General features: G+C 39.0%; 1 protein-coding gene and 1 non-coding gene across 2 annotated transcripts; both read right to left on the bottom strand.

The window, feature by feature from the left end:
• Positions 1-1,264: 1,264 nt before the first annotated feature.
• On the bottom strand, positions 1,265-1,370 carry Trnal-caa (transfer RNA leucine (anticodon CAA)). Its single transcript has 2 exons — positions 1,333-1,370; positions 1,265-1,310 (listed from the first exon to the last, which is right to left on the bottom strand). It is a non-coding gene; the product is annotated as a tRNA-Leu (tRNA).
• Positions 1,371-7,956: 6,586 nt separating this feature from the next.
• Trim27 (tripartite motif containing 27) lies at positions 7,957-25,772 on the bottom strand. Its single transcript, XM_046459603.2, has 8 exons — positions 24,981-25,772; positions 23,684-23,779; positions 21,195-21,425; positions 15,838-15,860; positions 13,737-13,852; positions 13,452-13,484; positions 11,977-12,003; positions 7,957-9,591 (listed from the first exon to the last, which is right to left on the bottom strand). Exons 1-8 carry the CDS (start codon positions 25,398-25,400, stop codon positions 8,996-8,998), a joined length of 1,542 nt encoding a protein of 513 aa, XP_046315559.1. The 5' UTR covers positions 25,401-25,772; the 3' UTR covers positions 7,957-8,995.
• Between the last annotated feature and the right edge of the window lie 608 nt (positions 25,773-26,380).

A 26,380-nucleotide genomic window follows, 5' to 3' on the forward strand; every position in this document is an offset into this window, starting at 1 on the left:
GAGAATCCTATTATTAGATAAACCAGCTTTCATTTCTCCTGCCCATTTTATCACATTTTTATTATGAGGATAAAATCAATAATAAAATTAATACAGTGCTATTATGAGTGGTCAAATTGAAAGAGAACTGTATGATCGTGCATATATAAATCTTTAATAGCTGGCATTAGATGTTTAGTTTGAAGGTCTATGACTCATATTCTTCTGAGAGATAAGTCTTGCAATGTGGTATTCCTGAAGCAGAGCCAAAGTTATTTAACTACAATAAAAGCTCCACAAGGCCAGAAAATTTCATTTTTGTAACCTTAATTTTTTATATTTTACTGTCATACCCTCTGATCTGTATCCTCTGGCACATAATGAACATTCATTAACTATTGATTGGATGAATGATAAGTTCAAATAACCCTAAATGTTCCGTTGAAAAAAAAGAAGAAGAAGAAGTGGTTAAACAAAGTAGGTTATAACTATCTTATGGAACGATTTTCAATATTTCCTTTGTGAGGAAAAAGAAGTGCTTCAAGTGGAAAAAGTCCAAAAAATTAGTAAATGAAAAATATTTCAGAACGGTATAGAATGATTTCATATCTATTAAAAATGAGATATTTATGAATACATATGTAATGCAGAGATAAAACTAAAAAATGCAATTGACGGCGGTTATATTTGGAAGAGAAAGTATACCTTTCATATTTTATTCAGGAGTTAAAAGAGTATTCAATTTTGACGAGACAATAATGATCAGACGCCAAGCTGAGTGTGAATGAGCATTTTACAAGGGAAATGTTTGAGAACTAGTTCTATGACTTTTGATAGTGAAGAGAGCAAAGGATCCGTTTTACGATTTCTTCAGAGACCGCAATGTCATCAGCCAGAATTGTGAAGTTAATTGTTAGAAAAGTGCTACAGGGAATACTTGGGTCTGGGACACAGAGGATGTACCTGATTGTAAACTCTTTTCTCCTCCAGTATCGCAGGACAGGTAGCAACCGGGGTCCCAAATTCCGTGACTTTCAGATCATCTCGCGATCCAGCAGACAAGCCATTTTCTTGTATCCCATCCTTTATTAAGCGTCTATGCCTCAAATCTCGCGGTTTCTTGAAAATACCGCGATGCTTCCGCTGCGGATTTTTTTTTCCAACGTTGATAGTTTGTGAGAAAATTCTAAAAGTGAAAATTTTAAAAAGTAGTTTGGTAACCATTTATAAGTACTGTTAAAAACAATGTGTTTTTTTTTAAAGGGGAAGAAAAAAAAAAGAGACGTGTCAGAAGTGGGATTCGAACCCACGCCTCCATTCGGAGACCAGAAACCCCAGCGCGGGGAAGCGGAGCTTGAGTCTGGCGCCTTAGACCACTCGGCCATCCTGACACCCTGCGGCACGGGAGAGATTTTCTAGTAAAGTAGATCTAGGAGCAATCAACGTTTCTGTGACATACAGGGAAAATGATGTCAGTATTTTTTGATAACTGTTAGAGAAGACTGCCACCTGTAGATTGAAAGTGAAAAAGAGTTTGCAGGCGGGGGAAAACAAAATTTATGAATAAAATTGGATACAAATTTCTTTTGAAAATGAAAGTCTAATGCCTTACATCTGTCATCTCCATCTTGAGAAGGACCTGCAAACATTTCCTTTCCCCAGCAGGCCCAGATTTCAGGAAGGAAGGAAAGAACATCTTTTTGCCTAGGTCCCTCGGTTGGCTTTCCGACCTCCAATCTTCCTTGAATTCCTGCTTAAAGTCAGAAGTCAGGCTTCCTCTTGGGTTTCCTTCTTTTTCTGTTTTTTTTTTTTTTTTTTTTTTTTGTGGTGCTGGGGATTGAACCCAGGGCCTTGTGCATGGGTTTCTTTTCTATGAAGATGGACGAGAAATAAAAATACAAAGCCCTGAAAAATAGACACCGGCTTTATGGTACGGCTGCCTCAGATCCCCATATTTCGGCTTATTTTGTCTCCAGAACTGCCTTGCCATTTGTTGAAAAGTTTCTCTTGGGCCGGGAAAACGATACCCGGGGCACAGTGGGAAGACAGTGCCCGGTTACCATGGCTCCCGCCGATACTGGGGCCTCAGCGACTAGGCGTCTAGATCACGAGACTCCTGCAATTATACCTTCGCTGACCTCACCCCCTTCCCTACCCCGCCTGCAGTCTCTCTCAGGTGTTCCCAATTAAGTCTCCAAGGTGTTCATTGCCAGGTCGGGAAACTTAGTGGTAGTTTTCAACAGGAATGTGCCACATTGCCAGACCAATTTTTCAGCTGTTCCTCAGTTTTGCACCAAGTAATCAATCGGGCTCTGGACTTGGAAGGCCCGAGGTCGCATTTCTTAATAGGCCCCTGAGACCAAACAGTAAGAAATTATTCTCCCAACTACAGCAAGAGATTGCTAAAATAACGTTCGTTCCAAATAAATTAAATTAAATTAAATAACGTTCGTAAGACAAATGCTGCCCAGGCAGTGCCAACAAATTTCGTGGTAAGAGCTCAATAAACTCAACTGTTTTAACAGCTTTTTCTAGCTATATTTAGAGAGTAGAAATATATTTTAATTAAATTTTGTCCTTATAGGTATTGTTTTGAACACACAAAAAAAGGGTTTCCTATTCTTTTTGTAAGGCAAAGATCTCTTCTTCTTTTTTTTTTTTTTTTTTTTTTTTGCTTGAAGAAAAGTTTCAGTAGGTCCTATCTTGGCTTTCCATAGATTCCTCGCTTTCAGATTGTACTTTTGATAATTTAAAAATGGGGAGTGAGATATATAGTCAACACTGGTTTCTCAATCTCCCTTCCAGATATGAGATTTGCTATATTTTCTTTGATCGTCTACAGCTCTACTGGAAGGAAACTGTACCACAAGTGATTTCTGACACAACCACACCATTAATTACTTGTAATTAATGTTTTTTTCAGTTGCAAAGTACACAATTATAGAAGATACAAATAAGTAAAAAAATAAAAATTATCCATAACTTCTTCACTTGTTAGAATTTAGTCCTATCATATGTCATACAGATCTCAAAAAGTCATGTTTAATATATACTTGGCTAATTTACTCTTCAAATTAACATATTACATATATACTTTTTAAGAAGTATTCTTTTGCATAAATTTTCATAACTGCAGATATTATATCAAATGCATTATCAAACACTGGATTTTTTCTAATTTTTTATTTTCATGAGCAATACCGGAAAGAACAATTTTGTGTAAATATTTTCAAGCATCCATAATTATTTCCTCAAATTTTTATAAGAGGAATCACTAGATCAATGATTATCCAGTTTTGAAAACTTTTAATACATGCTGTTCAACTACCTGCTTAAAAAAAAAAAAATGTTGGAGAGGGGTTGTGACTCAGTGGTAGAGTGCTCGCCTAGCACATCTCGAGGCCCTGGGATAAAATAAGGGTGTAAAATAATTTAAAAAAAAAAAAAAAAAAAGTGAGGCAATTTAAACACCTCAAGCCTGACCAACAAAAGATACTAGGTTCAAACAACAGAATATTTTAATAGGTTAAAAATGATAATACATATTTTACAGATTATTAAGTTCAACATTCAGGTTGAAAGGATTTTTATACTTCCTCAGTAAACTGCTTATCAAATTTTTATTGAGGTGTTCACCTTTTCTTACTGGCTCATAGCTCACTTTATGAAAAATAAACTCTGTGACATAGTTTCTACTTACCAAGAACATAAGGAGAAATTCCCCTCATATATACTAACAAGAATTTCATTAAGTTCCTTTGAACATTTAGTTTATTTCTATCTCATGGAAATTATGAGCTATAAAATAAAACAGGGTCCATCTTTAAAACCAAATTGTGGCCTACATTTAGCTTCCTTGGAATGTTATGCTGTGCATTTACTTTTGTTCGTAGTATTTTTTTTTTTTTTTAATTTGGTGCCACCCTGAGTCTTTCTTCCTTTATGGCATGTTAGGCTGTGGCTCTCTTGATTTTGCTTTAAATGGCTTTACATCTTCTTTGGAATAAGATGAGATATAATTAAATATGTAATTGTTTTTACTATTGACTAATAAATAATATTTATTATACAGTAGGACTCCCCCAGAGGCCATCCTATAATTTTATGAAAATGTCTTCTACAAGAGGAAATTTAAAGGCCTAACAAATTATTTAAAGATGGTGGTGGAGACTAAAAAGGAAACAAGCTGAAAGTGGTGGTCTACATAAAAAACAAAACAAAAAAACACATATAGTAAGGGGATTGAACCCAGGGCCTCATGCATGTTAAACACCCACTTTACCACTGAGCTACACTCCTAGTCCCTGGAGTGTCTTATATGAAATTCATAAAATCATCTTGCTTTCTGATATCTTGTCTAGGATTCACTTTTTCTTTTCTTTCTTTTTTTTTTTTTTTTTTTTTTTGTGGTGCTGGGGATTGAACCTGTGCGTGTGAGGCAAGAACTTTACCAACTGCACTATATCCCTAGTCATCAGGATTCACTTTAGAATTGGGGAGGGAGAGAGTATCAAAATTGAGATGAGGTTATATTATTGGTCATAAATTGATAGTTGAAGTTGGGAGATAGGATGGTGGTTTCATTATACATTTTCCCCATTTTTGTGTATACTTAAAAGGTCTCTACCAGGAAAGGTTCAATACAGAAGTAAAACAGTTGTGGATGGTAGAACACTTGCTTGCATCTAGAAGCACCAGGTTCAATTCCCAGCATTTCAAAACTGCAGAGGGGGGAAAAAATGATGTATTATCTCATCAAAAGCATCAATGCAAGTTGTTTTGGCATATTATTAAAAAAAAAATATGTTGTCCTAGTGACTTGGGAGGCTGAGGCAGGAGGATTTCAAGTTTGGAGCCAGCCTCAGCAACTTGGCAAGGCCCTAAGCAATTTAGCGAGACACTGTCTCAAGATTAAAAAAAAATTTAAAAAGGTGTGGTAGGGGGTAATAATCAGTGGTTAAAAACCCCTGGGTTCAATCCCCAGTACCAAAAAGTATGAAAAAATAATAATATTTAGGTTAAAAATGTGAAATCTTTCTAGACTAAAATTCATTCTCTTCACTTTTTCTATTACATTCTTTCGTACCACAAACTGAACTGGATTTGGCATCACAGCCCATAAAAATCCAAATTCTATATGCTCTTTGAATGAAGAATCTGGTAGAGACATGAGTGTAACCAAAAGGGTTATCTTCAGATGCTCTGCTTACATTTCAAATGGTCAAATGCAAAATTAAGGCAACAACTGAGCCAGGTATGTTTAATTTACACTTCCTCAACACAAAAAAGGAAATATAACTAGGGCAATACTGTCAAATACAAGTATTGTTTGCATGTCTTAATATTTAAAATACTTACTTGGCAGATCCAATTAATTCCCTTATAATAATCCCACCAACTCTGGTTTGGTTTGGGGCTTTCTCATTATTCTTTGTGCAGACTTCATAGCAGGAATTTCTGGGATAAACAAGGTTCAGGATATTAATTCAGTAAATTAATTGCATAGTTAATATTTATTGCTGGACCAAGCTAGTGGGCATTAGGCCCTCAGCCTCAAGAAAAAAGAGTACTAAGGAACCCATAGTGGTAGACTGCTTGCTTGGCAGATTCAAGGACCTGAGTTCAATCCCTAACATGGTGCAGGATTTGGAATTTGGGGTGGGACTAAGGTACTAAGAAACGTAGACCTAGCATTTCAGCTTCCTCTTAAGATTACTGTGGTACACAGAGTCCTGAGATAATCTTTTGTTTACTTCTTTTTGTTATTTTTCCTTATTGACTTTTATTTTTCCAAGGACAGAAACCATGCTATCTTGTATTCTCCCCCATAGTCAGGTTCAACTAGGATACCCAACACTGGTTAATTGTGTATTTGAATCAAAGGATCATTGTCTTCCATTTGTTGAACCTTTTGAGCTTTGTTTTATTTTTCTGGGAGATGTGATTTCCTCCTTCATATACCCTTTGTTAGAGACAATCAATGACCATAATAAATGTTAATAGATAACAGTAACAAATGACTTTCATTTACCATCTGACAGCAATTTGCTCTTAATTTCATAGTGTGCCTTTAAGTGGTAGGCAATTTTGACATAATCTCTCATCTTCTCTTAAATGTACATGTAGAGGATAGGAAGCATACTCAGGTTCCTTAGTTTCTGAACATCTCTTCTGGGCCTCATCCGCTCTTGGGAAAGGTGCTCTTCTCTGCATTCTGGGCTGTACCAGGAAAAATAAGAGCAGCTCAAGACCCAAGTGTGTGTGCACATGCATATAAACACACACATACAAAATTCTCCTCCATTAGTAAAAAGAAGTTGTTGTAACCCCAATTAAAAAATTCAGGTGTTCCAAAGAAAGAAATAAAGAGGAGCCAGAAGAATCCTGAGTCCCATGTTTGTCTTTAGTGGCCCATATCCTCACTCAATTAATTCAAAGGTTTCTTATTTTTCTGCAGATGAGTAAAATTAGAATCATTTACAAGTTTATTTATCCCCAAACTAGCATTTAAAAACAAAATTTAAATACCTAGAAACACACACCCCCAAATTAGAAGCTAATAAAACATTATCAACCAATATCCTCTTCTTTTCCTTCCTTCCCCACACTTCATAAAAATAACCATGATTTTTTTGTTCATTTAAGAAGGGTATCTTAAGTATATAGTTTTTGAAGACTTTTTTCACCCAGCATTAAGATTTACCCTTATAGATATGTCCATAGCCTCATCACTGGGACAGTAAAAACCAGGAGTCCATTTCAAGGGCATATTTCCTTGAAAGCGTACAAGGTATCTTTATTCTTCCTTCCTGCTCCAAGGGACTAAGTGAAAGTGGAATGTGATTTTTGAATGGAAGTCTTGACTCCATTTTCCAGTTACAGAACCTCAAGTCTACAGTAAATAGTCATAGTCAGGCGTCTCAGGTTGATGAACTGGCACGTCAAGGTGTCCAGTCTCTGCTCTGCCTTTCCCATGTAAAAAGCATAATCTATGTATATATACTATGTGTAAGAATCTGAGGTATGTGGTCATGTGTTCCATCTCAGTTTGAATCCTGGCTCTGCTGCTTCCTAGCTATACACCTAGGGTAAGTCATTTACCCTGTTTCGGTTTCTTTATCTGTAAAATAAGGGCAACAATACACACTTCATGAGATTGTTGTGTTAAGTCTGTTACTCTTCACACTATGTTCCAAGCATTGCTCTGTGAATCATAATTTATATGCATGTATCTGTTATTCTATGCATTTATATCTCAGAATAAAATGGTAAAAGCTAATCTAGCCTCATGGAATCCCTTTTCTGTAATCTCTGAATTATTTCTCATAAAGCCTGATGAATAAATAAATGACACATTATCAACAATTCATGATAGCAATCAAACGTCAATGAAAGGATATATAGCTAACAGAATCTTGTCTTCAGAAGCCATGTTCAGAAGTAGAAAAGATCAAATTCCTGGAAACAGAGCCTCTCTGCCTCATATTTCTTCCTCAGTACATGGTGACTAGGTACCCCAAGGGTTTGGGATGGTGGTTCTGTTAGGAAGCAAAATTTGGGCCTTCTGACATATTCCAAGCCAGGAATATCCAACATTACTTTTTTTTTTTGGTACAGGGGATTGAACATAGAGGGGCTCAACCACTAAACCACATCCCCAGCCCTTTTATTATATTTTATTTTGAGACAGAGTCTCAGTGAGTTGTTCAGGGCTTTACTAAATTGCTGAGGCTGGCTTTGAACTTCTCAGCTTCCCAAGCTGCTGGGATTATGGCCATGCACCACAGTGCCTGGCCCCAACATTACTTTCTCAGCACCATTAGAGTCAGTGTCAGGGCACTAAGAAACTAGTTTTATCACCCAGATGTAAGAAAAACATTGGCCAGAATAGGATTCTGAAACCATAGTGGAAGTTGACACCCTACTTGCTCCATGTGTGAACCCAATCTGACCAAGACCCACAACACAACAGCAATGTAAACATCCATATTTACTTTATTTTTTAAACAGAGGAGCATATTCCCAAAGAGAAGTAAGACCAAGAACCATCATGGGGCTTGCTCAAAGTAACCCGCCTTAGCCTTCTGATTCCAGAATGTCTCAAGATCCAGTGGCCATTTGGGATGGAGTTGCCCCTTGATGATACACACATTATGAAGGTGAATTTCCCCATCTCCCAGAGGAGATAGAGAAAAGGAGGTAAAAAGGCAACAAATTTCTGGAATACTAGAATTCTTCCAGAGATAGTGTTTAACTGACCACCAGTCCATAGATGTGCCTGGGAGAGGATCTAGAAATAGTAGATGGTGACCTGAAATGATGTGCACCCAGCACTAGGAGACACCTGTCATTAGTATGAAGGGAACAAATAAAGCCCCAGAAAAGATTTAGAGGCAGAAACACTGATTAGAATATCCTCTCATGGTAGAAGTGGGGCCATTTTTCACCATTATTGTAAAATAACTGTAACTAACCCAAACACATATAGACCCTTGTTAGTAAAAAACTGGCAGACTGAAAATCAAGGGTAGACGTACTTTTCCAAGAAAAAATTGGAATAAAGGAAGCCATGCTAACAGGGCCTTGCAGTTCCATTCTAGGTTCTCAGAAAGGATCCCTAGTCAAGAAATGGCAGTAAAATTCCCATGATTATTATGTGGACTGAGCAAGAGGAAGCCAGGCTAAGCCAAGATGGTGTAAGTAACTTGAGTGGCTCTCCAAATCCAAAGATTATTATTTGCTGTTTATCTGGTTTCTATGTAAAACCAAAAAATGTGAAACACTGGAGGAGGACATCTGGTTTTTATTTTTGGGGAAATACTGATACTTCTTGTTACATCTCACAATTTGCAGGGGAAGGAAAAGGATAGTAAAGAACATGGACATCCTGTCTGCCTCTGCAAGGGAATGGAAAATGGTACCCAGCTGTGACAGACAGGAATCGGCAAGGCAACAAGATGCCTTGTGCCTGGGGTACAATTATAGCCAACAGCCCTTTTAGTCTGCGTTCACCTCTTCAAGGGGATGTCTCCATGGAATGACCATGACTCCCAACATGGCCAGAAAACCCATCGATCCCACTCATGGGGCAGATGATCAGAGGAGCTGCGCTCTTCCCTCCCGAGTAACTCAGACTGAAGTAGGGCCGGACAGGCCCACAGAAGGTAGCATGAGAGAAAGTAAAGGTGTGACACCTCTCTGTCACATTGTAGAAGGAGACCTCACCAGCATCATAGTCCAAGAAAATCCCTACCCGCTGGAGAGGGGTCCGCAGGGGAAGGGCAGTCATTGGGGATGTAAGTGCCCAGTATTCTTTCCCATACCACAATGACACTGCCCAGAATCCATTCTGGGGGGCTGAGGTTACTCCACCTTTTCTGCATACAGAGTCTTCACAGACACCTATGGTCCACTTGGCTTTATCTCCCACCTCTACCTCCCAATAATGTCTCCCAGCGATGAAACATGGAGAGCCCAAGACACAGGGAAAAAGATTGAACCGCTCAGGGTTGTCAGGCAAATCCTGTTGGAGGTAACTATATCGCACTTGCCGCAGATTATCAGAAAGGATCAGGCTGGGGTAAGCTGTATCTGGATCCAGAGTCACGTCCACTGCAGAAACACAAAGGGGAGAGTCAGCCTGAAGTCCAGGAGAGCCCACTCAAGAACACCTAGCCTTTCTTCTATCTCCCTGGGTATAGAATAAGAGCTCCGTACTAAGAGGATACATTCATCTTATGAAATACATCTTAAAATTCACATTTCAAAAACTACTGTTGGATTAGGTGGTTGCCTTCTATAATGATGATATAGTGAAATACTAAAATTTTACCCCCATTCCCACTTTTTTTTTTTTTTGGTACTGGGAAATGAACTCAGGGGTACTCAACTACTGAGCCTCATCCCCAGCCCTACTTTGTATTTTATTTAGAGACAGAGTCTCACTGAGTTGCTTAGCACCTTGCTTTTATACTGAGGTTGGCTTTGAACTAGCAATCCTCCTGCCTCAGCCTCCTAAGCCGCTGGGATTACGGGCATGTGCCACTGCACTCTGCCCCCTTCCCTTTCTTTTACATCCTAAGCCACAACATCCATTATTTACCAAATTTGAGTTTTGTTTTTTTTTTTTATATTTTCACAATCACTTAATTTGAAAGCTATAGGGGTCAAAAGTTCCAAAGAATTCAGATTACAATAGTTAAGGTCTCGCACGCACCCTATAATCAAATATTAACATATCTGCTGTGAAACATACAAATGTTCACATGATATAGGATAAAAGCTCTAAAGAGTCTCACATAAATTCAGGTTTTGGTACCTTAATTAATTGGCTGCAAAACAATGTAGGGGAGGGGGGTAACAAAACTTTGGCTTTCAAAGAATTTGGAACTGTTGGTAAGGAACTGAGGAATCTGGACCAATTTGCCTACTTTCCCATTCACTCTTATTCATTCCATTAGGTCTTTACCCTGTACATCTGAATCATTCATTCTATTTTCTTCTAAGGCCCATATCTTCCTCAGTTTTTCTTATTTACTTATTTATTTATGGTACTGGGAATTGAACCAGGGTCTCGATCACTGAGCTACATTCCCAGCATTTTTAATTTTTTTAAGACAGGTTCTTAAGTTGCCCAGCCTGGCCTGGAATTTTTGATCCTCCTGCCTTAGCCTCATCTGAGAGGCTGGGATTACAAGCATGTGCTATTGTTCCTAGCTCCCCAGTTTTTCTTAACCAGCCCACACCAGTACTCTTCTTGCTTTTAAATTTAAAACTGTATAATTCATGTCATCTCTTCTGTTATTTAGCACTACTGCCTCTTGCACCATATGGAACCTTCTTGCTTCAAAAGCACTGATGTAGTCTCTCATTTGCTCTTCACATCTTGTTTATGAGAAGGATTCCCAAACATTACCTCTCAGAAATCAAAACACAGTCAGACTAAGTGACTCCCAACAAAGGTTCATGACAGGACACCAGTAGAGTGACCAGAACCCTTGGTTCTTCAATCTGTTCACAATATACAATATCCACCCGTCTTTCCCTTTTTGGTGCTAAGTATTTAACCCAAGGCCTCACCCAGCTACCTGCTCTACCACTGAGCTATATATACCCAGTCTTGGGCCTACCTCTTTCTTATGTCATGAGTGTACCTCATATCTTCAACCAGACAATGTAAACTACAAGGACAGGGCAGTTAGTATCTTATACTCTTTTGTTTCCTTTAAAGTACACAATGTTAAACTGTATGGTATAAAAGCAAAGGATTCAGTTAATACTTATTTAAAGAACCAAATATGGCTCACAATCAGTGCAGCACCAAAGAAGATCTTTTTATATGTAGAACCCTTCTCTTCATGAAGAAGATTCCATTCAGCTTCTCTGAACTATAGGATAAAGGTGATTGTCAAGGGGAAGGGAAGTTTCAATCTTTTCCCATAAGTAGTGATGGAGGGCTGGGGTTGTGGCTCAGCGGTAGAGCGCTCGCCTAGCACCACATAAAAATAAATAAATAAAGATACTGTGTCCAACTAAAAAATAAATATTAAAAAAATAAATAAAAAAAAATAAGTAGTGATGGAATGACCAAGATTCCTAGACTGTCTCTAGCACTAGAGTTAACAGTTGAGCTCAATCACTCCTGCTTATTGCAAACAGCATGTTGCCCCTGAGGCTGAGGAGGCAGAGCAGTGCACTATAGTAGATGCACAGAAGTGTTCTAGTTTGGGGAACTGCAGTTGACACTCTATGATCCTTCTTATCACCTGAAATTGACCCCACCCCACCCCACCACCACCACCAATGGTTTTAGCTCTGAAGCACCTTAGGTTGCAAAGATAACTGTAATCACACAGAAATATAGTGGATTGTTGTTATATGCCATGTTTACATACATAACCTAAAGAATCCAAATTACGTTAATTCTCCAACAAATCATTCACAATAGTAGTTAGGTTCACAGAATTTTTATTCCTTTCTCCTGTATATATCACCTACCTGAATATAACTGAGCCTCTCGCAATTCTGAAAAAACAGAGAAGTTGTTATGAAAGCCATTTGAGTATTTCCAAGGAATACGTAACTCAAAAGATCTTTGGTTAGTGTGCTCCACTAAAAATCTCAGAAATCCTGTTGTCAGCCATGCAGATTTCCTCATACAATGTATGACTTCATCATCTAGCTAAAGACGTTAAGAGAAGGGGGATTGAGAATCTTTGGTAGAAGGAAAACAACATGCCTAAGACTGGTAGAATATGAAATCAAATTGAACCAAGCAAGAATTCCACCCTGAAGTGAGCTGGCTAGCTCTGTAGAGCAAAACACAGTTCAAATCCCAAGTCATACACAACTCCTTACTTTCATAAGCCGTCTGTGCTCTAAGGGCTGAGTGGCTCAAGTGACTACTACTGTGGGGCAAACAAGACCATTCCTAGTCATTTTCACATATGTTCTTATTGAGCCTTTTAAGTAGAAAAAGAACCAGAGACATTAATAAGAACCACATCAAGAAAAGCTATGTCTAAACCATCCACTGTATTATGGAGTTTCTCCCTAGCTGTCTTGCTTATGAAAGACATGTCCTAAATCTATATTGCTAGAGGCCCCAAATAAATATATAGCTAAGATGCAATAAGGATTCAGCATACATGATATGAGATTATCAAAGATTATGGGGGTTGGTACTTTTTAATAAATAAGAGTCTACCTACTTGTAAGAATTTCCGACTCTACCAGACTGCCTAAAAATTTTAATATTCAGCATTTGGCCAACTCCTAAGTGAAAATGGTTCATGAGCAGAAAATTTTAGATTTAGAATACTAGGCATTGAACTCAGGTGCTCTATTATTGAAGTACATCCCCAGTCTTTTTTATTTGAGACAGGGTCTCACATAGTTGCAGAGGCTAGCCTAGAACTTGAGATCCTCTAGCTTTAGTCTCCCAAGTCCCTGAGATTATAGACAAGTGCTACCATGCTCAGCAACATTGTAAACATTAAGTGACATAGGTGGGCCCACAACCTTAGTAGTCTGATTCCTGAATGCTGGCTCAAAAATCACTTCCTTGGTGTTATCTCAGTCAGTGCTGCTCATTCCTCCTGGCCTAGTATGGCTCTGTGTCTACAGCTATAAGAAATCAGTCAATTAAAATTATAAATACTGGCTCATGTGAAATGGACAGTGTATGTTCATTCTTTTTCCTAATTAAAAAAAAAAATTTAAATAATCAATTTAATTCTGGATTACATTTTAAGTTGCCTATTTTTCTCTTCCATATAGACTGAGAACTGATTAGATATAGTTAACCGACTTCAAATGAGAACAAGAGGCTATTAAATGAAAAATTTAAGACTAAAAGAAAGATGTAAAATATTAGAGATCAACCATCTTATTTTCCCACATTATAAGTTCAGATGCTCTTCCTCTTGTGAAATTCCATCATCAAAAGTCCAGTATGTAATAGGTGAATTTACCTTGGATTTTCTCCATATCTGACTGCATTTTTTCTGAGGAGAGAAAAGGAGAAGATATTCAGTTTGCATCCCACTATTTGGTTTTCTTTTTCTTTTTTTTTTTTTTTGTGGTGGTGGTAGGGATGAACCCAGGGTCTTGGTTCATGTGAGGCAAGCTCTCTACCAACTGAGCTATATACCCAGCTCCCACTATTTGGTTTTCTGAGAAAAATATAACCTTTTAGGCAATACATAGATTATAATAGTATAAATTAATTCCTCTCATGACCCTTCTCCTCACATTACCTGTGAATTGCTTCAGACTCTCCGTTAAGAATAGACATTTTTGGGCAAAAATGTGGATTTTCTCTTGCAGATCTGGAGGTGTGATCCAAGGTTCAGGGATCCTGATTCTTTCAGCCCTAAATTTAAAAAACACATGTGAATCCCTCCCCAATTATATAGCCTATCATGGGCCAGAACAGATCCTGAATCAAACTTTTCAACATAGGCAGACAGTCTTTAGAAACAGCTACTGTAGCTTTTTATGTCTTCTCTTACAACTATAATCCTCTAAACCAAAACAAGGGAGATAATCTTACCCATTTTCATTTTCTGAGAAATTGGTGAAAATCTTCCAGTGGAAACTATATGGAAAGCTACTATTGAGGAGATTGAGAAGGGTTCCATAGAAGGGGTAGGTTGGCTAGGAGGACTATGGTTATAGAAACCAATTAGCAAGTCTTCAAAAAAGTTTACTGAACTAAATGCATTACAAAACTGACTATCAAAGGTGTAGAGTCCATGATGAAGTCCTTGATATTTACAGTGGGCAACTATCCATAATCTGCAGGTTCCCAAATACAGGAGGAATAACATCTTTAGACAGACAGACAGACATTATATGAAGGACAACACCCAATTTTCTCACATCTAAAAGGAAGTCTATGGCAAAGACTGTTAGTTGCCCACCCAGTGCCTCTTCTCCTTTTTTCTAAATTTAACGGCTCATGGGTGGCCAGTCTCCCTTATAGATGGATATGACTTTGTAACTGAGGTGGCCAATGAGAGATTAAGAAGTATCTCATATTTTGAAAACAAATTTGCTTAAAAAGAAATGTGATTTTCTTTCTCTTGGCTGGCATTCTAGCAGCTACTTCGTCGATATGAAGACCATACTTCAGAGATGATATAACAGCAAATGGGAAGAAATCAGAAATATGAGGATCACTGGAGCCACTCTACCAGCCCTCAGTCTACCTACCTGCACATTTCTTATACGGCAACATATTTTTAAAATTATGTTGAAGCCTTAAGCCAATGGAATTTTGGATATCCTATTTCACATAGCTAATCCCAGTCCTTAATATCACATACTACTAGGTCTGTGCGATCTAGGCCCTTATGATGGGTCAGAAATGGTTATTATCAAAAAGTACCAGATAGAGGCAATATTTTCTTGGAACATCTATCTGGGACTGGTATAAGTTCCAAGTTATCTCCATCCTGAGGACCCTCAACAACCTTATTCCTATCAACATGTTTCTATAACCATAGTCCTCCTAGCCAACCTACCCCTTCTATGGAACCCTTCTCAATCTCCTCAATAGTAGCTTTCCATATAGTTTCCACTGGAAGATTTTCACCAAAAATTTAGGATTTTTAACTTAAAAATTTAGTTGATTTTTAATCAACTTCAAAGTTTTGTAAATGTCAGCTTCCTGAGGCCTATTAGATTTGCTCTTACCATCAATCCTACAAATATAACTCTGCCCTGGTTTCTTGCCCTCTTCAAGTTCTCCCTTCTTTTTTGGTCATGTCCCCAGGAAGCTCTTCCTCATATTCCTCTTGGTGCTGGGGATTTGTGCATGCCAACCAGGTATTATACCACTGAGCTACATCCCCAGGCCTCCTCATCTTCCATTTGGTAGTATTATAGAGAAATAATGAGAAAAGTCAGAATTCAAGTGGTTCATCAGTAATTTTATACCTCTAGGCTCATTACACTTTCTTTAGGCCCAATTTCCCCCATTATAGCAAGAGAGAAAGAGAATGATAAATAGATTCTAAAATTCATATTAAGTAACAGCCATAATGTGTCCTTGTAATGTCCAACTCCTGTAAGTTCCCAACCTCTCCATGGAAGTGTCCTCACACCCATAAACACCAACACTCTCAAATGTGAACCCCTATCTTACCCCACCTCCACAATTTGCCAATAATTTCCAAGTTTTACAGAGAACAGTTGTGGTTAATCTAGTTCTTAGCACACCGGTGACTCTTCAGAGATAGGTAGCAATTCAGGAAGATGTCCATCTCGGGCCCTGGGCTCCTTTCAGGATTTACAAATGTGAGTGAGACAGTCTTCCTGTGCTTGATTTAACACTAGGGGGAGAGAAAACTATACCTGCTTAATGTGTCCCCGATGTCCTATAAGAGAAAGGAAAAGGATACTATGAGAAGCTATTTATAATTTGAGTTTTCTTTCACAAATGTTCATTAAAAACCCAACTATGGGCTGGTCTTCCTGGGAAAAGCCAGAGAAAAGAATCATTGGAACATAACTCAGTTTCAAGGATCTAAAAATCAGGCAGAAGAAACTGAGATTTATTAACTCTGTCATTCTACTCTTGGATGTCAATAACTTATACCCGTCTGCCTTGCTTTCTTTTTATTGTGAATTAGTTTCAAATACACAGAATAGTTGGCACTGCAAAGTACTCTTCTATAGTCTTTTACCAGGTTTGCCAACCTTTAACTATTCACATAATTATTTAACCTTTCTCTTCTCACATATAATATATATATGAAATATACATCTTCAGAACCACTTGAGGTAATTGTTTACATTCTATCCCTTTATTCTTTCATGTGTAGTTCCTCAGAACAACTACTTTTTTTAATAACTATAGCACTGTTACAAAATTCAGGAAATTGGAACATTGATACATTTATTTTATCCACAGTTGTAGGCTAATTTAATCAACTATTGCAATAATGTTCTTCATAGCTCCAACACCCCTACCCCCATTCCATGTAATCCAGGATCATTCATTGCACTTAATTACAATTGATGTGTATTTAACTGGAAAAGATTCTCAGAACTGACTTACCTTTCACATTACCATTATTTGATGTAAACTAATTATGTTATAGGATGTCCCTCCATTTCAGTTTAAGACATTTCCCTCATGATTAATTCCAGTTATACCATCTTTAACTAGGGTATGTTATAGCCTTCTAGAGTACATATTTGCTTGTCTCTCACTGGTAATACTGATTTTTTTTTTTCTCCCAGTACTAGCAATTGAACCCAGGGACACTTTTTATTTTGAGACAGTGTCTCACTAAGTTGCTGAGGCTGGCCTTGAAATTGTGATTCTCCTGTTTCAGCCTCCTAAGTCACTGGGACTACAGGCAAGCACCATGCCCAGTGGCAAAACTGATTTTGATCATTGTACAATTACTATTTTTTCCTCTTGCAATTAATAAGTATCTATAAAATACTTTTCATTCTCATCAAACTTTTCCCCTTAGAGTTAGCATTCACTGACAAGTCTTATTAATAAATTTTTACTATGATGGTTGCCAAAAGGTCATTTTTTAACTTCAAAATTCCTTCTATGTTTAGTTGACATTCTATTAGAAAAAAATTTCCCTTCCTATTTATTATTAGTGTGGACTCACAGATTATTTTATTCAATGTGCTATAATATATTACTGTTCTTATTTATTTTGGTGCTCAAAAAGTCTCTGAGACTTGGCAAGAAAGTCCTTTTTACTCCCTTCTCTGTCCCCTCCCACCTCATCTCTCCATCTCTATTAGTGTCTAGTTATCCTTTCAGATTCCTCTGCAAAAATAGCATACACATGTACTTTCCAATCTCTCTTCCTTTCTTACACAAAAAGCAACATACTCTATGTTTTACATTTTTATTTTTTTCACTTACCAATATGTCCTGGCTTTTTAGCTCATAAGTATCATTCTTATGCTTTTTTAAGGTTGCATAGCATTTTGCTGTGTATATATATTCATAATTGACTAAAAAATCTTCTAAGTTTAGAAGACAGACTATATCCAATATTTTGCATTTACACACATTGCTACAGCAAGTATTCTTACTGGGTATTTTCAAATATATTTTCATACTTAGGTATATCTTCAAGGTAAATTTCTAGCACAGATTTTTAGATAAAGTTTAACTGCTTGTGTGTGTGTGTGTGTGTGTGTGGTTTGTTAAATATTGCCAAATTTTCCTCTGAAATGGTTTCATGATTTTGCATTTCCACCAATAATATGTCTCTCCCACATATTTGCCAATGGCATATTATGCTAAAACTATATTGTTGCCAGGTGTGATGGCTCACGTCTTGTAATTCCAGCAGCTTGGGAGGCTGAGGTAGGAAGATTGCAAGTTCAAGGCCAAGGCCATCTCAGCAACTTACCAAGGCTCTAAGCAATTTAGAGAGACCCTGTCTCCAAAAAAAAATCTATATATATCTCTACACTAACTGGTAAGGGGTATCTTAGCATTTTAATGTGCATTTTCTTTTCTTTTTTTCTTTCTTTTTTTTTGTGTGTGCTGGGGATTGAACCCAGGGCCTTGTGTTTGCAAGACAAGTATTCTACCAATTGAGCTATAGCCCTAGCCCCAATGTGCATTTTCTTATTACAAATGCAGTTGAGTATTTTTTCCCATATGTTCATGGGCCAACTTTTGCAACTTGCCTTTTTAAGTCTTCTGTCCATTTTCCTAGAAAATTTTGATTCCCCGCCCCCCTCAATTTTAGTAAGTTCTTTATATATTGGAGCTTTGGTACTATTCGTTGCAGACATTTTCTTTGAATCTGACACTGACTTTTGACTGGTTACAATGCCTGTGACATTTTTTCTCTTATGCTAATACCAACTACTTTAATTTTACAGACCTTTTTATTATACTTTAATATCTAATAGGGCTAGTACCCGCTGCTCTGTTCAGTGTATCCCAGAATCTTTCTAAATTCAGAGAAAAAGCTTGTTGGTCTTTTTATTGAAATTGCATTAAACTTATAAAAAACTTTAGAACTGACAACTTAATGCTGAGATGTCTTATGAAGAATATCTTTTTATTTCTTCACTTCTATTTTGTGTTTTTGAGAGGTGTTCCCTTCCACATAGGTTTTTATATAGATTTTCTCAGTGTATTTCCAAGTACTTTATCTATTTTCTTTCTCTTTTTGCTATGGGAAATGGTGTCCTCTTCCAATACATAATATATTTTCTAGTGGTTGTTATATACGCATATGGAGGCTGCTAATTTCTGTATGTTAACTTCTTTTCCTATTCTTATAACTTCAGCTTGTTTTCTACGGAATTCCTTCATAAACACACTTGATTGTCATCATCAATCATTAAGTCCATGATCCCTCTTTCTTTTTCCACTTTCCTTATCATCCAGCTTTGGTTTCATTATCTGTATATTCAAAAATATTCTCATAAAAACCTTCTGCTTAAAAAAAAAAGTTTTAAAATTTTGAGTATGGTGTCTGCTTCAACAGCAGATATAGAAAAACTGAAATAACACAGCAAAGATTAGCATTATTCACAATATTCACTAGTCTACAATGTGGATACAACCCAAATGTTCATTAAATCTTGAGTAAACAAAATACAGTATATATCCATGCAATGGAATATCATTCAGCTATAGAAAGAAATAAAATATTGAATATGTACTACAATATAGATATAAACCTGAAAAAATTATGCCAAGTGAAAGAAGCTAAAGACTATTATGTGATTTTACTTATATAAAATATCCAGAATAGATAGATGCATGGAGCAAGGGGTTGGAGGCAGAAGGGGAAAGGAATGACTGCTTAATTATATGTGGTTTCTTTTGAGTGATGAAAATGTTCTGGATCTAGATAGTTATTGACAATTGCACAACATTGTAAATTTACTGAATGCTATTTTGTGCCACAGAGTTACACAAATAGTGAAATTTATATTCTGTATATTTTACAAACATTTCTTAAAAGAAAAAAACAAACAAAAAACTCCAATTATCTTAGGCCTAACTTCTTTCTCAGTGTTTGCACTAGATCTGACACAAAAGCACAAAAGAAAATCACAACAGGACAGGATGGTTCTACTATAAATGACTGGTTTAAATCATATCATTTAAATCATTATATTATAAATTATCCTATGTCTCATGGACTAACTGGCTTTCCCATATTTTGAAATAATAATTTCTTCCCATGCAAGAGAGGACCTTCTGAAACTAACTTCTGAACATATGCTTTAATTCCCATTCCCCCTGCTTTCTCAGAGACAGCACACTATCCTGAAGCCCATCACCGCTTCGACATCTTCCCTCACATCTGGATCCTTACAACACAGACTTTGAAAATAAGTTTAACTGGTTTCTTTAAGCATCTCCTCCAGATAAAGCCCCACAAATCTACTTCATCTCTAAGTTTTTCTTTCATTTTCATTTTTTAAATAGTCACCTACTCTCTCATAGTCTCCATTCACCCCACTCCATTCACCATTTAACTCCGGCCCAAAATTATTCCACTGTGGCATTTCTACATAAGGTCATCAATGGCAGTCATATTTTAAACCAAATGGATATCAGCTCTGATATTATCTGACATCAAACGCACTGGACCCTGTTGTCCACTCCCTCCTTCCCAAAACAGTCTTTCTTTCTGATTACATTCTGCCTCTCTGGTCAACTGTCCTCTTTGCAAGCTCTGCCTGACAATTAAATAGCAATGTATGTTAAGAATTAAGCTTTTCTTTTTTTCTTGTTATTTTAAAGTAAGAGTCAATAAATTTTTTCTTAAAGGCCCGTAGTAAATATTTTAGGCTTTGTAAGTCTTTCAGTCTCTGTGAGCCATTCAGTCTGTCACCACTACTCAACACTACTGTTATAATGAAAAAGCAATGATAGAGGATATACACCTGAATAAGCATGGCTGTGTGCCAATTAAAAATGTATGGTCACTGAATCTGGATTTCATATAATTTCACCTATTGCAAAGTATATTCTTTTTCCAATTATCTTAAATATTTGCTGATACTTGGTCTATCTCATCATCCCTTTTAATGGCCTTTGTCAACAACTGTAATAATTATTTACTTATTTTCTGGCTTCCACACTGGAATATAACTCAGGGAAGCTTACTCACCACTTAATCCCAGTGCTTAGAGCAATGCCTGATCCACAGCAGACAATTAGTATGCACTGAATGAGCGAACACATGGGCAATAGCTCACTGCCTGCAATCTTACCTGGCTAGATCTACTGCAGCTCTCTCACTACATTAAAACAGTAAAATCACAGGACTACCCAACTCCTGCTCAAGTGCTTGCTATTTTGTAGCTATGGTAATATACATGTATACATTAAAATTACAGGATAATGGAATGAGGAGCTCTCCAAATGGCATGTGATCCAAGCCCCTCTTATTGAAGTCACTAAACCCAAAGATATGAAGAACTTTGCCCATGATCAGAACATTTATCAGGGCAGGCCAGGGCACCAGGTCTTCCCTTTGCCTTTTCTGAGACAATGTAACTGATAATCCAAGTTGTGTCAACCACAGCTTCTGGTGTATGTTTTTCTTCCAACATACTCAGTACATGAGTTTGGCACCTGTGCAACTCCTGCACAGTTAACCAGGAAACAGAAGGTCCTGGATACTACTTGGCAAAGGAAAAAAGAGGCTATTTTTATTGGAGGTGTCTTAGGAGGATTCTTCATGTCTTACCTGCAGGAGCTCCCTGGTGGGCTGCTGCTGCTTCTCTTCTAGCTGGGCAATCAGGCTGCTGAGGTGGGAGATGTTGCAAGAGAACTGGGTGATGGCACCATTGATACTGTTATAGATGGCCAAGTCTAGTTCCTCAAGGCGGGCTAGAAGGCGATACTCATGCTCCTTCAAGGAATGATACAGTTGCTCAAACTCCCAAACAATCTTCTCCCTTTCCATCTGGGTTAGGCTCTGTGCAGATGATAGACAAGGGCAGTGAAGAGAAAAGGCTCATTTCTAGAGCTCTTTTCACAATTCTCCCCTGGTGACTCACCCCAAGTCAGTTTATCCAAAGATACTAAAACTTATTCATTATTTCACTGTGTTCACTTACTCATTATTTATGATGTTTACCATAATGGCAAGGAACTGAGTTATCCTAGTGGTTATTAAAACACAGTTCCTGCTCTCATGTGCTACACAGAGTCCTGGATGGGTAAAGACAGAGTAACAGGCTGCTGTGGAAGGAGGTATCACAGTCTTCACAGAATCAGTGTTCACACACGAATTCACCAAATGAGTAAGAGGAGGGTTTTCTAGGGAGAAGAAATAGCACAGGCAAAAAAGTAGGGAGAGAAGGCCAATGGTTCTATCTGTCTGGAGTACATAAGTGCTAAGGAATGAAAGCAGAAGAGTTAAGAGGAGACGAGAACATACCAGGCTAAGGAGTAAGGAATTTGTTGCAATTGAGAGCCATAAAAGATTGTCACACAGAGAAATAACACAATCAGATATGTGTCCTGTGTGGTACAGTTTGAAACAAACACAATTTCCTTGGGCCCTTCATAATCCATGTCTTCTATATTTGGTTTTCAGGGGTGTTCACAAACTGCCCTGTCTCACAGAGCTTGGGGAAGTACTGAGGTTTTCCCTGGTTCCCTCCTGTGGCTAACTTGTTTGTCACAGCTTATCTATCTATCCTTCCTTCTCTACTCCCATGTCCCACTGTCAGGACACTATTATCATTTTGTTCTAAGTCAGGGGTTAGCAAATGGCTTTAAAGGAATCAAGTAATGCTTTATTAGAATCCAGCCATAGCCAATCATTTATGTATCTGATATGGCTGCTTTTGAGATAAAATGGCAGAGGTGATAATTGTGACATATTCCAAGTAACTAAAAATATTTACTATTTGGTTCTTTATGTAAAGTCTACAAACACCTGTTCTAAATTCACCTGTTCCCCAAGAACATTCCTCCAACAACCATTCCTCTAACCACCCTTCTTAAGCATATACTCACTGTGCAACTTAGTAATATGTACATACCTGGGTTTATAAATCCTTTTCATAAGTTTATAACTCTTTTCAGCTGGATAAGTCTTTCAAAGACATAAACCATACAATAAATCTTAAAAACAGTAAATCAAAGCTGAAAGAAACCTTAAAGATCACATAATTCAGTATTTCTCAAAGGAGGTGCCATTAGAAGGAATAATTCTGCCTAGCATGGGACTGTTTCTTGCGTTGTTAAGACATTTACCATCCCTGCCTTACCCTTTCCAATTACTCTAATCCTCAGTCACAAAGAAATACCCACACACACCATTGTAGGGAAAGGACAGTACTAGCCTTGCTGGAAAATCACAAGTCTAGTACAACTGACCCATTTCATTGATGGGGAAACTAAGGCCAAAAGAGGTGGTTGCGCTCTATCCATCTAAAAAAACTGGCTAGTGTCAGAGCCACTAAATATGTTCAGGCACCCTGATTTTCAGAGAAAGGTTGTCCCTCATTTTTGACAATCTTCCCAAAGAAGACATTATAATCATTTCAGTCTACTCAGTTTCACTGAGATATTTCATCCAAGGGGAGGTGAAGTCTCAGCGTATTGTGGGAAGTGCACGTAGTGGGATCTAAGGACACCAAAGGAATGAGTTCCCTAGCCAGGAGTTCTTTACCATATCCAGATCAGGACTAAAAAAATTTCACATAAGATTAACTTAGACACTACTAGTCTAGAAGTTTGCTTTTTAGATGTAGATACCTTTAAAGGGTACAGACTTATTTCATTTATTGTTCAAAAATAAATTTAAATGGCTGAGGTTGTAGCTCAGTGGTAGAGCACTTGCCTAGCATGTGTGAGGCACTGGGTTCGAGTCTCAGCACCACATATAAATAAATAATATAAAGGTCTTTAAAAAATCCCAAGATACAAAACAAGAAGAAAAAAAAAAAGATCTATCAACAACTAAAAAAATGTTTAAAAAAAGAAATTTAAACAGTTGGGCAGTGAATATACAAGTGTATGTTATAAAAGTCTCTATATTTTTTTGATTTTTTAAAACAAAACTCCCAAATTCTTCTATCAGAATTAGCACATTAGCCACTTTTCAAGACCTTCAGAGACTGGAGCAAGAAAGCAGAGTGAAAAATTCAGAACTGAGGCATTGTCAAGAAAGAGTAACATCTCTTGGCAGAAGTGATATCTAAGAATTCCAACAACCCTTACCAAGAGTTCAGCTCGTGCCTGCTCCCCCTGTGCCCGGCGTCTCTTCTTTAAGTCTTTTACTCTTTTTAGATGGTCCAGTTGGTTTTGGATTTGTTCCTAAAGAAAGCAAAAGAGTTGGCAGACCTTTTTAGTATAAGCCTGGCTACTTTTCTTATCATAAATGGAACACACAGTCTTAATGCGAAGTCCCTGCTTAAAGCCTGTCCTCAGACTATACTGCCATGCACCAGAGAAAAGCCTAAAGCTCGGGTGGCCACCAAAACTATCTTTTGGCAATTTGTGATTCTTAAACACTGAGTTACCCACCAGTCCCTGGAAGGATGCTGCATGGCTTTGTGGAAAGGTAACTAGACTAGGAAGGAGCTTAAAGTTCAATTATAGCTTTTCCACACAGGCACAGAGAAAATGACTTCTCTTATTTTCTTAATGGATGACATAGGTAAACAACGCCTTCCCAACATACTAGGAATTACCATGAGTGAGTGAAATGATATAACTGGAAGTTCCACAAATGTTACAAGATTAATTATACATGGATGCACTCACATTTAAACAGGGACATAATTGTGTATATATCCCTGCAGTCCTCAAAGTACAAAAAAACACAAAACGTCATGTATTCATTAAATGTCACCTAGAACTATTTCACGTTATACTTTATTTCCATGTTAGTTTAGCTGTCCAATGTGTGTTCAACAGTTCACAAAGTGTTCTGTAAGTCACATTTCACTTAATCTTCACAATAACTGTTATCTCCTGAGTCTGAGTGGCTAAATGATTTACTCAAGCAGTAAAGAACTCTGTTCTTTTCCATGAGCTTCTAGAACAGAAGGGTTAAAGTGAGTGCTGGAGAAATACTCGTAAACCACGGAATGGGCACTGCTTCATGTACACAGTCAACGTTCAAATGTGTTTTGTCTGATATTATCGTGGAGCCGGTGGGAATACGAGTGTCTCATAAGCTTGTCGATGTGTACGTGTTTTTACGCACATCTTTTATACTGTCAAGAGAAGGCCTTCACAGGCCATCTTTATGCACAATGTGTGGGTGAGACAAGCATACAGGGAAAGGAGTGTGGGGGGTGGGGAGACTTCTGTTTTCCTCGCCAGCTACAGGTTTTCTTCCCAAATCTGAGTGCAGAGGCTCTATAGCTGACGGAGAGGAAATGACGGCTGTGAACCACACGTCCGGCTCAGCCATTTTCTGGGCGGAAAAAAGGGAAGCCCCTTTGACTCTCCCCTCCCTTTGTCCGATTCGCGCTCCTACCCCTCCCCACTCTTCGCGCCGGACCCTCACCTTGAAGCCCTCCACCGCCTCCTCGAGCGGTAGCACGCTGTGGCCGCGATGCTCCCGGGAGCGGTCGCACACCACGCAAATGGGCATCTGGTCCTCCTCGCAGTACAGCTTCAGGGGCTCGCGATGCTTTTCACACACGCCCATCTCGCCGCCGGGCCCTGACGGTCGCTCGGTGCGCAGCTGCTTCACCAACTGGGTCACGTTGGCAAGATGCCGGTTGGGCCGCATGTGCCGCTGCGGGAAGGTCTCTCGGCACTGCGGGCACGACACGTTAGTCTCCGCTGCGCCCCAGCAGCGGGCGAGGCACGCGCAACAGATGTTGTGGCCACAATCGAGCATCATGGGCTCGACGAAGTATTGCAGACACACGGGGCAAGTGGTCTCTTGCTGTAGGCACTCGGCCACGCTCCCGGAGGCCATAGCGGGGGCCCGCGGGGGCGCACGGGCATGGGCCCGGGCGCCGAGCTCTGCGCGGAGCCCCACTCTCCTGTGCTCTCTCTGGTTCTTTGCTCCTAGGCGGCGCGGAGAGGCTAGCTGGACGGACCGAGGGCGGCGCCTCTCGAGCCCAGATTCCAGACGTGCCCGCACGCTGGAGTCTCGGGACGGCCAGGCCTTTCCTTGAGCGGTTGTGCTCCGCTGAGTGAGCGTAGGAATACTACCGCCCCACAAAGCTGGGGGGCGGGGGGGCAGGAAGAGGGAGCCGGTGTCCAGGTTCTCAGGGCCAGGTGCGCTGGGCGCGTAAGACAACGTGGCCGCGTCCGAACGGATCCAGGCGGCCGCGTCTGCCCCACCCCGGCGCGAGCGGAAGAGGCGGCCCGGCAGGCGGGGCTTAGCCCGCGCCTCCAGCTCCCCGCCAGATTCCGTGGCCTGGGGCTTGGCTGTTTCCTCCTGCAGACGACTGAGAGGCCCAGCCACCTGCCCTTGAGTGGAACGCGCCAGAACTGGAGCCTCCAAGATCGGTCACACGAGCAGGTGGTGTCTGCTGTGCGCAGCGGTGACAGAATATCCCCTGCCAGCCCGGTCCTGGCCTACATCCAACCTTCTGCGGCCGCAGTGCTTGGACCCCTAGTCTTTTGTTGGGTTTCCTTTTGGTGCCCAGGCCTCGGCCCCTGTAAAAGAAAGATGGCTTTGTGTAGGTAATGGGAAGCTCAGACTTCTGGCTTCCCATGAGGCCCAGAGGATGGGAATAGCAGATAAGCCCCACCTGGTAAGTGAGACACTTTAGTAACACACCCAACTACAAGTACTCAGGATTCTTAGAAAAAGAAATGTTTAATTGTCACACAGTAATATTTCTATAGGTCAGAAACAGACCAGTGCATTTCTTCTACTTTCCATTCAGATTGGTTTGCTGATCTAAGCCTCAGTTTCTTCTCCCCCGGAATGGGAATGATAACTAT

The sequence above is a fragment of the Marmota monax genome, unplaced genomic scaffold (genome assembly GCF_021218885.2).
Source record: "Marmota monax isolate L192 unplaced genomic scaffold, Marmota_monax_Labrador192_F-V1.1 WCK01_AAM20220418_F8-fsc00280, whole genome shotgun sequence".
In the NCBI taxonomy this organism is placed as follows: domain Eukaryota; kingdom Metazoa; phylum Chordata; class Mammalia; order Rodentia; family Sciuridae; genus Marmota; species Marmota monax.